General features: G+C 42.3%; 2 protein-coding genes across 2 annotated transcripts; one reads left to right on the forward strand and one right to left on the reverse strand.

Moving 5' to 3' along the window:
- The first annotated feature begins 335 nt into the window (after positions 1 to 335).
- On the forward strand, positions 336 to 1,319 carry LOC139454406 (trophinin-like). The gene has a single exon (XM_071236088.1). The coding sequence runs from the start codon at positions 336 to 338 to the stop codon at positions 1,317 to 1,319; it is 984 nt and encodes a 327-aa protein (XP_071092189.1).
- Positions 1,320 to 16,936: 15,617 nt separating this feature from the next.
- Positions 16,937 to 17,629, reverse strand: LOC139454408 (uncharacterized). The gene is made up of 2 exons (XM_071236101.1): positions 17,595 to 17,629; positions 16,937 to 17,339 (listed from the first exon to the last, which is right to left on the reverse strand). The coding sequence occupies exons 1-2, from the start codon at positions 17,627 to 17,629 to the stop codon at positions 16,937 to 16,939; spliced, it is 438 nt and encodes a 145-aa protein (XP_071092202.1).
- Positions 17,630 to 18,309: the final 680 nt, after the last annotated feature.

Here is an 18,309-nt window from a genome sequence, read left to right on the forward strand (position 1 = left end):
TTGTAGTGTTTAACAAGCAGTCTTTCTTGCTCGCTTTGATTTAAGTGCTTTTAGGAGTCAGTGTCCATGATCGTTTCGTGACCTCGGACATGAAACCTGCATTTGTCCAATGTGACATCCTTTATCATCATATACATGTACTAGTCTAGCTGCAGATGTGCGCCTTAGTGTTAGCAAGATAACACATATCCATTATTGACAAAACATATCGAAATCAGTTTGAGATCATGTATATATCATGTACTATAAAAAGGGAAAAGCACTGAAATTAATGTACATTACTTTAGACAACGAAAATGATATATCTGGTGCATCGTCGTTATGCCGAATAGACCATGAGTGGATGTATATTCTATGGAGAGATCATGAGTGGTTGTATGTTCTATGGAGAGACCATGAGTGGGTGTATGTTCTACGGAGAGACCATGAATGGGTGTATGTTCTGTGGAGAGACCATGGCTGAGTGTATGTTTTATGGAGAGATCATGAGTGGGTGTATGTTCTATGGAGAGATCATGAGTGGTTGTATGTTCTATGGAGAGGCCATGAGTGAGTGTATGTTTTATGGAGAGATCATGAGTGGGTGTATATTCTATGGAGAGATCATGAGTGGTTGCATGTTCTATGGAGAGGCCATTAGCGGGTGTATGTTCTATGGAGAGATCATGAGTGGGTGTATGTTCTATGGAGAGGCCATTAGCGGGTGTATGTTCTATGGAGAGATCATGAATGGATGTATGTTCTATGGAGAGGCCATGAGTGAGTGTATGTTCTATGGAGAGATCATGAGTGGTTGTATGTTCTATGGAGAGACCATGAGTGGGTGTATGTTCTATGGAGAGACCATGAGTGGGTGTATGTTCTATGGAGAGACCATGAGTGGGTGTATGTTCTATGAAGAGACCATGAGTGGGTGTATATTCTATGGAGAGATCATGAGTGGGTGTATATTCTATGAAGAGGCCATGAGTGGGTGTATGTTCTATGGAGAGACCATGAGTGGGTGTATGTTCTATGGAGAGACCATGAGTGGGTGTAGGTTCTATAGAGAGATCATGAGTGGTTGTATGTTCTATGGAGAGATCATGTGTGGGTGTATGTTCTATGGAGAGGCCATGAGTGGTTTTATGTTCTATGGAGAGACCATGAGTGGGTGTATGTTCTATGGAGAGACCATGAGTGAGTGTATGTTCTATGGAGAGACCATGAGTGGGTGTATGTTCTATGGACAAGCCATGAGTGGTTGTATGTTCTATGGGGAGGCCATGAGTGGGTGTATGTTCTATGGAGAGACCATGAGTGGGTGTATGTTTTATTGAGAGACCATGAGTGGGTGTATGTTTTATAGAGAGACCATGAGTGGGTGTATGTTCTATGGAGCAATATTGCAGCAAAATAACAAGTCAAACTACGCGATAACGTGCACGTGAATACGGGAAAAGCGTTTCGATTTCATTTTTATGGAGGGAAACAATTTGGCTAGTGATAAACACTTGATTGAATTCTTTCGAACTGGACATTTGGCGCTCTCTCTTGAGATTGCTATTGCAAAATGGACCATAGAGTGAATTTTCCGTTTCAATTGCAATCACTGCGGCATGTATCATGATGAAATTTTATATAAGGCACATACTCCGAAGACTTCGTCATAAGGCTCGCTGCAGAACTTATTTGTTGCAATTTTTAGAAACGACATTGTCAACAAATTTCCTATTGATTGAAGACTATTTTTTCACATTTGCATGCTACCCACATACGTCGACGGGCTCCCTTTTATGACAAGACATCGTCATCATTAATATTATCTCCTCTCCTTTGTCACGATCTCCCCATCTGTAAGGTTGCTTTAAAGATAGTCAGATAAATGTTACTCAGGCTGAAATTCCTGTGCAACACGGAACTCTTCCAAGTGTCAGTACATGTCAGTTGCAATAACGCCCAATAACGCCCAATAACGCCCAGAAGTGTCAGTACATGTCAGTTGCAATAACGCCCAATAACGCCCAGAAGTGTCAGTACATGTCAGTTGCAATAACGCCCAATAACGCCCAGAAGTGTCAGTACATGTCAGTTGCAATAACGCCCAATAACGCCCAGAAGTGTCAGTACATGTCAGATGCAATAACGCCCAATAACGCCCAGAAGTGTCAGTACATGTCAGTTGCAATAACGCCTATGTCCCAGACGTATCCGTCACCCCACTGCCTTTTATAAGGGATGCAGGAAACGACTTTGTTCCATAAGCTATCCGAAAGCTGGCTCTATATTTATGATTATTAAAACAGCGTCTGCACTATATAGAAGTTGGGACCGCCTCCGTGGTCTAGTGGTAGGGCTTCCGTCTAGAGAGCGGAAGGTCCGGGGTTCGATTCCCGGCCGCGTCTTGGCATACGACGTTAAAAAATGGTACTTGTTGTTACCCTGACTGGCGCTCTACATTAACGGTCTAAAGCAGGAACTGGTCGGCTCTGAGTCAGTATACTGTGTCTGAGTGGCGTATTCATGTTAAACCTCGACATGGTATCTCAGTGGGCTAGCACTATTAAATCCGACTTGTACAAGCAGCCACACACACACACACACATGTCGTTATATAAGCGCAATAATCTTGGACGCGACGTAAACCATTTCACCTCAACGGACGTAGAAGTTGGTACTATTCCACTACACCTTCACCAGTGCCGAAAGAAGCTTTCGTGCAGTTGCCATATGTGTTGACTTTTTAAACTCTTGAGTGCAATCCAGGTGCGCAATACTGCTGTGACACTATTTTACAAGTAGCATCTGTCAAGCGACATCATGTATAACTAGATCATTTTGCTCTATGTACACTCAGTAAAGACAGCTAAGTTTGGTTCAACAAAATATGGAACTTTTATCATTTTTTAAGAGATCGCCAACGTCAACATCCTTATCCATCAATCCGTTTTTAACACATTACGATGTACACATATTACTATTTTAAAGTTCCCTATTTTAATGTCTAGTGTCATTCGCAGTACATTTCTAATGAGTGGGTGAGTGAGTTAGTGAGTGAGTATGGTTTTACCCCGCTTTTAGCAATATTCCAGCAATAGTACGGCGAGGGACACCAGAAATGGGCTTCACACGTTGTCCCATGTCGGGAATCGAACCCCGGTCTTCGGCGTGACGCTTTGACCACTAGGCTACCCGAAAGCCCCACACTTCTAATGATGAGAGAGGTATGACTGGCAGGCGATACCGGTAGAGCAGAACGTGCCTACCATTTTCGCGAACACGTGGTGTCATCACTGATTTTTAGTGATCCATTTATATAGCACTTTTTGCAACTGCCCAATTGAATCTGTTTCGGTGGATAATCGAGACTGATATATTTATTTTCGCTTTCAGTCTAGTCAGACGGGACTCAGCTAGGTTTGCTAAGGCAGGGAATCCAGATACAAGTGATACCAGCTGCAACGCGGATTTCCTCATAACTCTTTGAAGGTAAGGATTACTTATTCGTTTGGTCCAGAAGCAAGTTGAACGTCAACTGATGTTTTCATCAACGTTTTGTTGATATAGTTCTTAAATGATTTTTGTGTGTAAAGTTTCATCTGTATTCGTATCACGTGAACCGAGCGAGGAAAACAAGGAAATATAAACATCGCATTAACACTCCTGAATATTAGTTAAGTATCAATTAACCTTCACAACTACAGTAAACTACGGTTATAACGAACTCAAAGGGACTACTATATTTAGTTCGTTATAACCGTAGTTCGTTATAAGAATATATACAGCATAACCACAGCAAATAGTCGGGACTAAAAAGTATGTTCGTTATATCCGTCAGTTCGTTATAAGCGTGTTCGTTATAACCGTAGTTTACTGTACTTGTATTTGACATGTGACTGAGGCCGGAGTGAACTGAGGACTCTGAAGTTTGTGTTTGATAGGCAGTTTTTTGGATGCGGTCAGTTCTGGCATGTCGTGAATATTTTATACAAAAAAAATACCAGTAATATGTGCTTGTCGAGGCGAGTGACTGGGTTGATATCACGTCCTCGAACTCAGATGGAATGGATTATTCCTCATCATATTAATCACTAATTTGTCGACTATTTTCAGGCCATTTTCAAGAAAAGGCATTGAAATGGTAATGTTTTAAGGGGCCTTAAGGTGGCGGTATTGGTAATTCGTCAGCTTCTTCTGTGATTGTGTGTCCTGATCAAACCTTGTGTTAGTTTGACAGTACCCATGTTTTCAACCAGAAATAACCAAGCGCGTTATTGAGGGTCAAGGAAGTGCAAATAACTATTTTATTGAGTTAAATAACCCAAGGTACTCATGTTTGAGGTAGTAGGCATTCAATTGATGACACCACCATGGAAAATGTTCTCGGGACAGACTGTTTTGCAAGCGATTGTAGATTGCTTTCTTTTAGGTCTGTGCATTTACTCAGAATCAACTGTCTCTCAGTTTCGGCATTAAAGTCGTACCTGTTCAAAGGAATGCTTAGAATCCACACAATTCAGAAATATACATGGCATATCATGTAAGTTTCGATAACGGTACAACACAACTTTAAATATTCCTAAATAGTATACAGCACCACACTCTACACATTTACACGAAAGGGTTACTGACATGAGCATTGTAAAATTGCTGTCGATGTTAGAATACAGGTGAACCCTCCATGCCCTTTTTATACCCAAAGTATATATTTCCCTGAATACAACACTAGTTTTTGAGGTACCTATTGCTACAACTGCGTGTAAATTTCAGAATGTGTCTGCGATTCTGACAGTAATACAATGACAGTAATCTGTTTGTTTAATGCTTCAATGTTTGTTTACATCATACCATCAGCTTACCTGAAATTTGTTCTTTGTATTTGCAGTAATCAAAGACATGTTGACAGCCAAACTCACGATATTGGCGATATCAGCTGTGTGTTGCTGTGCAGGTAAAAGATGCATGCTACTTTTCATCTGTTATGTGGATTTTCGAAACCGTCACTGTCGTCATCACTGTTAATTATTGTTAATAAATGCGACTTTATTCTTCTCAAACACGCTTACTATAGCTTGTTTTCTATAGCTGCTTAATCTGAATATATAATGAATATTTTATTGATGAATATTGATGATCGACAAACATGTGTTGGAATTGATCTTTGTAATGCAATGTATCTCTGCAAATGAATTTGATATAATTGGAAAATAAAATAAATGAACTTAACCATTAGATAACAGTTCATTTGTGGGCGGTAGTGTCTGCACTGATGTAATCTTACATAATTGTAATTTACCTGATGTATTCCTTAAATTGTAATTATTGATACCATTCCTCTCAACAAACATTTCTTGTGGGTACATCAATATCCACGTCATAATTATTTTCGATTTGTCTCTTTCTTACAACATACTTCGTGACTTAATTGAAGCTGAATCAGCGTCATGGAGTGACCGAACGCCACTGATCACAAAGTATGGCTGTGTGGGACTGCCTCTATCCCTGACTTGCCGCAAACCTCCTCCTGGGAGAATCAGCTGGTTTAAAATAACTGACACAAAGGAACTTCTGCAAATCAAAGCTGATCACAGGATAAAAATAGACGTGAAAGGTAAGCAGCAGTAAGTCATGCAACAGTCTACACATTTCTGTCAGACCATTGTTAGAACGATCTGAAAACTTAAATTCCACTAAACATAACCCTGTCATGGAAAGGTCCTACAGGTACCACAAGAGTATAATTTCACTTGTGTATTTTGCAGGAACACTTCAGTTTTCTTCTGTGGATGTCACGGATACTGCAGTATATAAGTGCAGTGTGTCGGGTATCACTGCAATAACGCTTGGAAGTCCAGTCCACTTGAAAGTCATAAAAGGTAAATATTTCATACCATTGAGCATTTTGTGTTGATATTTGAAAATTAGTGTTCCAGACATCAGCAGTTTCTCACATGATGAGGCAAATACCCGTGTCATGTTATAGCCAAAATGATGATACTATGCAATATGCACTCGTACTGTTGGGTTTGGTGAAACTACTGATGGGTAAGGATATGCAATCTATGAATAAGTAATTCGATTACACCCCGGAGCCATTTCTAAATACCATCTCGATAATATGTTACAATATCCTGTTTCTTATAACATATGCTACGACGCTCTGCCAAAATGACAAGTCAAATATAGAAGGTACAGAGTAGGTATTGTGGTTCTTTTGCCTTTCCAGTTGACACCGCGTACCGCGATAAAGAACAGATGACCAAAACGGCCAGTGTGACACCATCAAATTCTTCAAGAACAGTCAAGACAGTGTCCAAAGAGGACACAGAAACATTTCAATGTACCGACAAGGGCACAGTTGTGTCAACCACTGACGTTACCACTTTACATGAAGTGGGTGAGTACCTGTGGCTACATATATTTACATTTATCATATAAAGGGTAGGTTTCTCGGCAGGATAAAGCCAACGGATAAAAACGATATCCGTTAGGGTCATATGCGGATAGAGATGCAAATATCAAAGGTCAAATAGGGACTACTTTCACTGTTTATAAACAAACATGGCGTCGCCCTCGTCATTCGGCGATCCAGTCAGAATTAACAATCGGGAATCTGGATAAACTACAGGGATAATTGATATCATTATCAAAAGAACAGTCTAATATACTGAAAATCAGTGTCTAACTGTGACGTAGCTAAGGCATTTTATAAGTTTTGGCAACTTTGGAGATATAAATTTCGAAACATTTTTTGCGAGGGCACGAGGCCTAGCCAAGCGGGATCAGTAGCCATATCTGTGCTTGTAGACCTCTGCGGCTTTAACCCTTCTCCACAAATTAAAATAGTTGGATTTTGCCGAAATATGTTTGAATTGTTACCTTGTTTCGTTTTGTCGCTGTGTGTACATCTGACTACACTTCTTAACGTTATGACAGGACAGACTGTCAACAACGTCTGACCGTGGCCGTGATGTCTCATAGACTAAGGTTAGAGTAGCTTCCCTTTGACAAAGGGCAGTTACTCTAGCGTACAGACCGGTGGATTGCCGCGAGAGGCAATTAAAAAACAATTGTTTTTTTGCGTATATGTTGCTCTACCACTGTATAAGAAACAGATTTCAGTTGGAACTGTATTGGTTACTGTCACTGTCCGACTGACACATCACTTACCCTGTAACGTAATACATATTAATGCGCGCATTCCAGGAAAACTCGCAATGTGTCGGTAATGTTTGTGAGAGAGGGAAAGCGATTTTGAAGCACAGAATTAAAGAATGACATTATATGATAAAGAGGTTATCACGCTTGAGTGTTTGGGGATGGTAAATATCCTGCATTAGGAATAAACACTATGTATTCCTAATGCAGGATATTTACCATCCCCAAACACACTCGCGTGATAACCTCTATTTACAAAGTACGTAATGTCAAATGACATCATGTGAGTGAGTATGGTTTTACGCCACTTTTAGCAATATTCCAGCAATATCACGGCGGGGGATACCAGAAATGGGCTTTACACATTGTACCCATGTCGGGAATCGAACCCGGGCCTTCGGCGTGACGAGCGAACGCTTTAACCACTAGACTACCCCACCGTCCCAATGACATCATGTCCCTGCATGACGAACACAAGCAGCATTGAACATAAACATAGAATATTTAATGAGAAACAGTTTACGCCCTATATTAAGGAACCGACTGTATTTTTAATTTGGAGGTTGACGACACAAGCTTTAAAATCTGAAATCTAAACAAGTTTGTTGATCTGGTAATATTCTGTTTAGTCGTCCTCTCTTTCGACTTGTCACTGGCTTGTTCAGCGATCTACATGTATGTCCATCATGACAGTACAGGAGTCATTCTTAACACCCCCTTTTTGTAATAACTGTTAAACAGGGTTCCACTGTCTACATAATATGTAATGTATGTGTTCTTTGTGCTGTGGTGGTATCGCTGTGCTGTCACACATACACTTGCATACAGAACAGATCTGAGTAATTCTGCTTATTGTAGACAAAACCCTGAACAAACTTATTTTCAATTTATTTACAGGCCATGCAAACGCTACGCAGTCCACTTCATCTATGGAGAAGGACGATGACGTTCCAGGCAAGATATGCATTTACTATAACTGTTTTACCTCAGAAGTCTATTTATTAACTGATTTTGTAAAGACGATAATTATAAACGTTAACAGTACAGACACCAATGTCTTTACACAAACGCCCTTCTGAACTCATAAAGCATGCATCAGGTTTAGCTCATAGTAATATTGAATGTTTGCACTATGTACAACAGCGTTGTTCAATGTATGAGTGGTAGGAGTACACGTAATTAAACAGTTATGTGGATAGTTTGTGATTCCCGTATGCTATTTCTTTGAGTATCATAACCTCAAAACTAATCGCCTGCCTAATTCGAAATCTAAAATTTTATAATTTATGTTCATGAATTCTAGAATCGAACTTAGAACTTTCAAAGCGAAATTGAAGTAACTGTAAAGCTATTTAATGCTTATATCCCTTCATTATTTCAGCGTCCCTTGTACTGATTGGTTCGTTAGTGGGTGTATTCATCGCCCTTGCCCTGCTAGGTGCAGTCGGGGTTGTCATTATACGGTAAGAATCAGCTGTCATTTGATAACTTTCTGCTAAAACGTTATATGGATCTTTACGATGCTGCTTTGAACTTCCTCATGGTTACATTTTTGTGACAGGCAGTTGATAGAAAAAAGCGTTTTACACATTTGTCAATAGCTTGGTGGACGTATACGGAAACCATGTAAGATAAGCAAAAGCGACTGTTTACGGAAAAAGGAAATAATGGTTTTTTAACATAGTGATATTTTGGCACACTTTGCATAGTGTTCCATGTCGGGCATGACCAATGACCCATAATTTCAAGGACAAAACTCGAGTTTTAATGAGGCCAAGGGTCCTGGGTTAGAGTCGGTAGGAATGTACAAATATGGATCGGCTGTAAAACTAGACTCAACGTCGAGCATTGTCAGAATGAATTATTTGGTTATCCTTATACGATGTGCCTGATCATCACTCAAATCCAGGAGCACGGTGGCTCATATGTTTCAGGCGTTCCAGAATTCTGATCAATGATTTTATTTCATGTAATTGGTTTGATTATACCATGCAAGCACCCATGCGCATAGGTCCCAGGACGGCGAAGATACCTGGACAACCTTGGGCGTTACCTCCGACGTTGTGCTGACAAGCCGTGGTATGACGTGGTTGCCGTGGTGCTGAACCCACCTCACTAATATTCTTCTCAAGAGCAAATCATGTATGGAGTGACGAAGTATACATTTGTATAAGTGACGTACACACTAAATCAGGGTAAAATTTAGTTGTCTTACATGCAACGTGAGTGAGCGGACATGGTTTTACGCCGCTTTTAGCAATACCACAGCATGTGGGGAATCGAACTCGAGTCTTCGGCGTGACGAGCGAACGCTTAACAACTAGGCTACCCCGCTGCCCTATCACGAAAAGCATGTTGGAGGTTTACTGAGTATAGTGCAGTTACTTAGTTTGTAAATTAGGTTAGTACCGACATGTGTTTGTACCTGAATGTATAAATTATGTTCTATCTAGCAGTAGTACAAAATCGATTCCAGACGTATGCAGATAGAAACTGTCAACCCTCCATCTTACTTGTCTGGAACGAAGGATGGAGATGTGGACGTCTATAGAGGACATGCGGTATTTTACAGAAGACATCCCATATATGGCGTACAAGTTCTGCAATTATGAATGTATCATTTGAGACGGAATGTTCCTTCGGGATTGACCATTTATTTTTCTAGAGTTAATAAAATAACTATTATATGCATAACCTTGGCATATGTGAAGCTAAGGCTGCAAAACAAATGTTTCTCGAACACATTTATTTCTCAAAAGTCAGGAGGAATAATGATTTTTATAATTTTTATTGAACACTTGTTATTTTCTTCCAATAAGGAATGCCACGGGTGGCCCAGTCATCTAAGGCGCAGCGATTCGCTGTGCAGAGTTGCGTCTCTTGGGCACGCCAGAAACCTCGGATTGTGGGTTTGAATCCCGGTTCGCCGGATCCCGATTATGTTTCTAGGTTTGTCAGCAACATACCCGTGGTCGTGGGTTTCACCGAAATGGTAAACGTCTGAGACCTGCATCACTTCGGGCTTTCCTCCTACATAAAGCTGACACGCCGCGATATAGTGAGTGAGTTTGTGAGTATGGTATTACGCCGCTTTTAGCAATATTCCAGCAATATCACGGCGGGGAAACCAGAAATGGGCTTCAAACATTGTACCCATGTCGGGAATCGAACTCGGGTCTTCGGCGTGGCGAGCGAACGCTTTAACCTCTAGGCTACCCGACCGCCCCACGCCGTGATATAACTGGAATTATGTTAAAAGCGGCGTTAAACCCAACTCACTCACTCACTCAAAAGTGAGGTGCCGCAGCTGAGGAACTTTCCTTTTTTAGCCGAAACCAATGTCATTACATAAACGTCCCTGTTACACGGCATCTGAATTTGAAACCCTTTTCAGTTTGCAACACCTGAAATACATGTTTTCTCGCAATGTCATTAATATCGCATACCTCCATTGAACAGGCAGCAGTCGTGAATTGTAAATTCCATTAACCAAAAATATTTCTGTCCCGATTTTATTTTACGATTTTATAATATTTGTACATGCACGTATTTTCATAAAAAGGTAGATTTTCATATTTTGTCATGATAATATGAACACCTACTATCGTTCCACGTTAAATTGTATGTAAACAGTTGCCCTGAAACAGGTACACTGCACTTGATATGGTCACAGGTATAACTGAATCACGACACCATATACGTCAGCACTTTCAACGCGTGTTCTTATGAAGACGGGGGAGCCGGTGGCCCAGTCGTCTAATGCGCCGCGATTCGCTGTGCAGAGTTGCGCCCCTTGGGCACGCCAGAAACCTGTGGGTTCGAATCTCGGTTCGCCCCGATTATGTTTCTAGGTTTGTCAGCACCATACCCGTGCTCGTGGGTTTCACCGATGTGGTAAACGTCTAAGACCTGCATCACTTGGGGCTTTCCTCCCACATTAAGCTGACACAGCGTGATATAACTGGAATACTGTTAAAAGCGGCGTTAAACCCAACTCACCCACTCACTCTTATGAAGACAAAATATTCTGTTTATATGCCTGGACATCTTTCGAAAGTGTTCAGACACTTAGATGCTAGTTTGTTGCATGCTGTTTTTACACATTTTAATACAATCAACTTCAGTAATAATTATGTATGCCCATTAGGGGTTTCTCATGAAATACCCGGGGAGCGGAAGGATCCGGGTTTGATCCCGGGCCGCGTCATACCAAAAGACGTTAACAGACGTTAACGCTACCCCATTTCACCGGCCCACCATCTCATATAATATTCATGTCGTACCTATGAAGTATGTTTATATCAATGAATTTCACCCAGTATTGTATTGCAACTAGCATTGGACTCATAGTCATAAGTTGTCTTTCCATTTGTAACCACACGTATATATCTTTAGACCAGAATCGAAATAGATTGTTCACATTTTGCCTGTTTGAAAACTGTAAACCTGTCATATTATAATTTGTTCCTGTGTCATATCATCAAACGTTTAAAAATAAAGAAACTCTTCATTCATCTACGTCCGTTTGTTATACTACATATGCAGTCGTCGTATTACGTAATTAGACAGTAACGTTTTCAACATATGAAAATTCTTTCCAATTCGTCAACAAATTTCATGACTCGTTTGCAGTGGGTTTCAATGATACTAATTAAACACAGTGCGTGATAAGTTGAGTCCAACAGTAATATTGTGACTATTTTAGCAATAGCTTTAATTTGGAGAACAAGTTTGAACTTGGTTTCAGTTTCATTTGTGATGTCACGTAAGTAGCAAACAAGGAAAATTCTAGTTATATTTTCTGATTTAATTAATTACTGCTTTATCAAACGATAATCTATGTACATGTTACAATGGTAACGACTAAGGATAGGCAAGCACACACACACACACACACACACACACACACACACACACACACACACACACACACACACGCGCGCACTACCACCACCACCACAACGGTTTCTACTCTAGATACCAGTGTCTTGGCTTGATATATATCCTCGTATGACAACGTGAGTCCCGTTACAATGTCCCGTTACACTACCGAAACGCGTGAAATTGATAAATAAAGTGTGACATGACGCTCATTATTAATTTTTTAACTTGCAATTCTGGATTGGGGGGGGGGGGGGGGGGGGGGGGGGGGGGGGGGAGACATTTAAGCAACATGTAGGCATCCCCATGGGCACCAATTTTCCTCAGCTTCCTTCTGATCTGTTTCTTTATGCATGTATCGGAACCTCCGCTCAGATTGACAAAATCAAAACAAATTAATTTGGCAAAGACGTTTAACTTACGCTTCATGTATATAATATTAATGATCTGATATCGTTCAATATTGGTCAAATAACCACGTCCCTTCTAATGATAAACCCACCTGAACGACAAATAAAAGAGATCAGTGAGACCGGCTTATTTGTTTTGTATTCAGATCTATGCATAGAGATATCAGAGTGACAAAATTATCCACAACACTGTATGACAAGAGGGGTGACTCCAACGTGCCCTTTATGTCGAGGAATATTGCTGCGGCACTAGCCCTTGGTGTCAACATTTCACAACTTTTGAGGAACATCCGAGCATGCTCTTTCCACCAAGATGTCAAAGAGCGTCATACGACGATTGCTCAGAAGTTCCTTCTAAGGTCAAATATACAACATTCAAGGCCCAGTGAAGCTATTTAAAAGAACTTTTTTTATGGCAGACATTTGACGCACAAGTGAGAAAAACATGTATAATGCCCGATACAATTTCCTGTTTTAACTTGTACCATATGTTCCCGTTATTTTTCGGGTGAACATTTGACTTGTCTTTGCATGTGTTTGTGACAGATGCCGTCGTTGGGGCAGGATACTTCCAGCTTTTTCGTATCATCACTCTTTGTTAGTGACACATAAACACATGGTGTTTTATTCAGTGTTTTGTAGGTCATCGGTCCATGTACAATTTACAATAGTTGGATTTGGTCAAACTAAATCCGAAACTTTGTTTCCTTTTGTCGCTGTGTGGGACATCTGACTTCATTTCGTAATGTTATGACAATGTATAACCAGTTAGACTTAAAACAAGACATCTCATAGACTTGAGTAGCTACCCTTGAAATAGCCATTAACTCTAGCGTACATCTGTATTCTTGCAAACGACGATCACTGAGAAGGTTTTAGGGTCATTTAAAAACATACCTATATGGTAGTTAAACCGCTGTCTAAAAATCAAGTTTCAGTTGGTACTATATTTCTAATCACTCATCTTGTGATGTTATATATTAATGCGCACATCCCAGAAAAACAAGAGTTGGTTTCGTTTTAGGTACCGTTTGTGAAAGCGTTTGTTCTCCTGGTAACCTCCATATAGTACATGTACATTGGATCTGATATATCTGACGTGTTCATTTGGAGCTACGCATTTGTTTTCGCTTTTCCCTTTTCAAATCATGAGTTAAGTATATTCTATTCATATCACAATGTCCCCGTTACACTGACACAACAGACCCGTGAAGATACGGGGTAGAATATATTTTCAGCAACCAATGCTTACCGTATGCTTGTAATAAGAGGCATCTAAGGGGATCGGGTGGTCAGACTCGCTGACTTAGTTGATGCATGTCATCGTATCCCAATTGCGTGGTTCGATGCTCATGATATCAATCACTGCATTGTCTGGTCCAGATTCGATTATTTACAGACCGCCGTCATATAGCTGGAATGAGTCTGGCGTTAAACCAAAAATAAACAAACGAACAAATAAAATCACTGACACAACAACATCGTGATGTTAAATAAGAAATGCAGTTCCGCGAAGACATTATTCACTTATTCACAATGTTACAAACAAGAAGTAGTACGTTCAAAGGTTGATAGTACTTATGACATGTACGTGTACTTTGATAGCAAATGGATATATTTCCGCATAGCTAATGACCCCGTATTTTATTCAACAAGGTATGTCAAGACGGGTTGCTGTCGTTCTGGCGTCCATTTCGTTGTTTTTTAGACATGCAGGTATGTGTATTTGTTTCAAATGTAGCTTGAAATATTGACACAACGAGTTTATTCACGTATTGGATAAAGTAGTTTTCTAATATGAAATGAGATTGTATAAACAAAAAGGGGCATCTCAATATATACATACAGGAAATATTACCACATTGATTCTTCAATGATCATATATGTACGTGGCGTCTTCAACGAACCTGCATTTCACTCAAGGAATATCTCATCCTAGTAGTACCCTTTCACTGCTGGGTGAACAGAGCACATTTCGAGGAAAGTCACTTGACAACACATGTAATATGTGTGAGTGTCTGAAACGTTCGAGAGTCGTGCTTGCCTAACCCTGTCATCTGCTGTCAGCTTATCTTGACCTTATTTATTGCCTATGCGCTGTACACAGACTTGACAACCTTGTAAGGATCTGTACCGAAACGTCGCATTTACAGTAATTAAAGAAGTGCCGCTAGTGTTTATGTCATTATCGTGTGCATTCTAAGTGTACGATACTTCACCTCAGGCATTCCCCAAACATGAAACTGACACGTCGTGACGTAACTGAAATTATTACTGTTCCAAGAGGCAGTAAACCAAAACTCGCTCACCCGATCGCTGAAGAAACAGAAGACAGACAACCGTACATCAACCTGCCAATATGACGATGTGGGAGTTTATGTTGGCTAGTGATAACACACTTTCAGAAATTAATTTCAAACAGTCTGTTACAAAATTCTGCTTTACCATGTACATGACTGTTCATATTAGAGTTTAATTCACCTGGGTACAATCAATTTTGTTTTATTTTTACTGTTCACATGTGTTTCTCTTCAATGACAACGGGGTATCGCGTTTCCTTCTGTAATAAATTGCTCAAGAAAGCAATCAAGACGCATGCGCAATTTAACATTAAACTTTCACAAAACATTTGTATGATCGCAATTTGATTAATGTCATAATACTTTACATTAAAAAGGAACACCATTTGCCCTTACACATATCTCCATCTTTTGTTCTAACATATTGTTTCAAAGCCCTCTAAACAGTGATAATCAATGATATGTTATGACATGTACATGCCTTATTCAGTTCCTCATCAATGTCAGGTCACGCATTTCCAAATAGGTGGAGTGAGTGAGTGAGTATGGTACGCTTTTAGCAATATTCCAGCAATATCACGGCGGGGGACACCAGAAATGGGCTTCACACATTGTACCCATGTCGGGAATCGAACCCGGGTCTTCGGCGTGACGAGCGAACGCTTTAACCACTAGGCTACCCGACCGCGTGGTGGTGGAATGTGGCAGTGTAGGTGCTGGTGGTGGATGTGGCAGTGTAGATGCTGGTGGTGGGATGTGTCAGTGTAGATGCTGGTGGTGGGATGTTGCAGGGTAGGTGCTGGTGGTGGAATCTGGCAGGGTAGGTACTGGTGGTGGAATGTGTCAGGGTAGGTACTGGTGGTGGGATGTGGCAGTGTAGATGCTGGTGGTGGGATGTGTCAGGGTAGGTGCTGGTGATGGGATGTTGCAGGGTAGGTGCGGGTGGTGGAATGTGTCAGGGTAGGTGCTGGTGGTGGGATGTGTCAGGGTAGGTGCTGGTGGTTGAATGTGTCAGGGTAGGTGCTGGTGGTGGAATGTGGCAGGGTAGGTGCTGGTGGTGGAATGTGGCAGGGTAGGTGCTGGTGGTGGATATGTGGCAGGGTAGGTGCTGGTGGTAGAATGTTGCAGGGTAGGTGCTGGTGGTGGAATGTGGCAGGGTAGGTGCTGGTGGTGGAATGTTGCAGGGTAGGTGCTGGTGGTGGAATGTGGCAGGGTAGGTGCTGGTGGTGGGATGTGGCAGTGTAGGTGCTGGTGGTGGAATGTTGCAGGGTAGGTGCTGGTGGTGGAATGTGGCAGGGTAGGTTATGGTGGTGGAATGTTGCAGGGTAGGTGCTGGTGGTGGAATGTTGCAGTGTAGGTGCTGGTGGTGGAATGTTGCAGTGTAGGTGCTGGTGGTGGGATGTGGCAGGGTAGGTGGTGGTGGTGGAATGTGTCAGGGTAGGTGCTGGTGGTGGAATGTGGCAGGGTAGGTGCTGGTGATGGATGTGTCAGGGTAGGTGCTGGTGGAGGGATGTGGTAGGGTAGGTGCTGGTGGTGGGATGTGGCAGGGTAGGTGCGGGTGGTGGGATGTGTCAGGGTAGGTGCTGGTGGTTGAATGTGTCAGGGTAGGTGCTGGTGGTTGAATGTGGCAGGGTAGGTGCTGGTGATGGATGTGTCAGGGTAGGTGCTGGTGATGGATGTGTCAGGGTAGGTGCTGGTGGAGGGATGTGGTAGGGTAGGTGCTGGTGGTGGGATGTGGCAGGGTAGGTTATGGTGGTGGAATGTTGCAGGGTAGGTGCTGGTGGTGGAATGTTGCAGTGTAGGTGCTGGTGGTGGAATGTTGCAGTGTAGGTGCTGGTGGTGGGATGTGGCAGGGTAGGTGGTGGTGGTGGAATGTGTCAGGGTAGGTGCTGGTGGTGGAATGTGGCAGGGTAGGTGCTGGTGATGGATGTGTCAGGGTAGGTGCTGGTGGAGGGATGTGGTAGGGTAGGTGCTGGTGGTGGGATGTGGCAGGGTAGGTGCGGGTGGTGGGATGTGTCAGGGTAGGTGCTGGTGGTTGAATGTGTCAGGGTAGGTGCTGGTGGTTGAATGTGGCAGGGTAGGTGCTGGTGATGGATGTGTCAGGGTAGGTGCTGGTGATGGATGTGTCAGGGTAGGTGCTGGTGGAGGGATGTGGTAGGGTAGGTGCTGGTGATGGATGTGTCAGGGTAGGTGCTGGTGATGGATGTGTCAGGGTAGGTGCTGGTGGTTGAATGTGGCAGGGTAGGTGCTGGTGATGGATGTGTCAGGGTAGGTGCTGGTGGTGGAATGTGTCAGGGTAGGTGCTGGTGGAGGGATGTGGTAGGGTAGGTGCTGGTGGTGGGATGTGGCAGTGTAGGTGCTGGTGGTGGGATGTGGCAGTGTAGGTGCTGGTGGTGGGATGTTGCAGGGTAGGTGCTGGTGGTGGGATGTGTCAGGGTAGGTGCTGGTGGTGGGATGTGGCAGTGTAGATGCTGGTGGAGGGATGTGGCAGGGTAGGTACTGGTGGTGGGATGTGGCAGGGTAGGTGCTGGTGGTGGGATGTGGCAGTGTAGATGCTGGTGGAGGGATGTGGCAGGGTAGGTGCTGGTGGTGGGATGTTGCAGGGTAGGTGCTGGTGGTGGAATGTGGCAGGGTAGGTGCTGGTGGTGAGATGTGGCAGGGTAGGTGCTGATGTTCAAGTACTTTTACTGCAACCACGCCGTCTTGTTCTTCACCGTTTGTACCCGGGTCTATTTTGTGAAAGGCATTTCATCAGTCATGTAAATGTTGTTAATTTAGCACGGATGATCATATAGGTTCCGCTCTGGCATCTACGCATGCTTTATGTGGTCATATAATTTATATCAATGTTTTGGCCCAGACAAACCAGTGGTTAATATTATGAACCACGTCCCACGCCATCGAGGTACGATGAGACGCCGTCAACGAGCGTGAATCCTTATCCAGTTAAGATGCCTCTTTGTCAGGTGCTAGGAACCAGTAATAACCCGGAGTCCTAGTTAGTAAAGGCATGGTATCATTTATGTCAGTTGGTACGTGGACAGTTCTGTGTTAAAGAGGTTGTACAAAACCGCATAATGCCATTGCTATAATTGGTTCAGGCAACCCTCAACACACCCAGTTTCAATTATATTTTTTTAAAATAATTTTGAATATAACCGGACATGTGGCCAGGACACTAACACATGTCACGTTACGCGTTACGTATGTGACTTTTAATGCATCATGACATACAGTGACTACAATAATGATTGTCGGGTATTTCACACATATTATACAAGTACATGTACCTGTATGTGGCAGTCAACAATATTACAGCAATACATTAGTGGCCTGTAACTGAAAAAAACAGTAGCAAAACCATGCGCAGCTCCAGTGCAGTGCGCTGTCTGGGAGTTCTTTTAGCAGTTCTTCAGTCATATCGAACTTGGATTCGAACTCGCGATCAGCGGATCCGGTACTGCCAAATGGACGGATTACGGCGACCTATACGGCTCGGCCTCCTATGCCCCTGAAAGTGTAAGAACCAATCAATAAACGCAATACGAATAGGCCCAAATGTAAACGAAAGAGTGAAAGAT

Source organism: Haliotis cracherodii, unplaced genomic scaffold (genome assembly GCF_022045235.1).
Source record: "Haliotis cracherodii isolate W230 unplaced genomic scaffold, xgHalCrac1.p SCAF_1, whole genome shotgun sequence".
NCBI lineage: Eukaryota > Metazoa > Mollusca > Gastropoda > Lepetellida > Haliotidae > Haliotis > Haliotis cracherodii.

Excerpts from the sequence above, each read along its gene's own strand:
- LOC139454408 (XM_071236101.1), bottom strand. The coding sequence starts at position 17,629 with ATGGCGTGGGACGTGGTTCATAATATTAACCACTG. Across the intron at positions 17,340-17,594 it reads GTTCATAATATTAACCACTG|CACCTACCCTGCAACATCCC; the intron begins GTTTGTCTGGGC and ends TTCCACCACCAG.
- LOC139454406 (XM_071236088.1), top strand. The coding sequence starts at position 336 with ATGAGTGGATGTATATTCTATGGAGAGATCATGAGTGGTTGTATGTTC.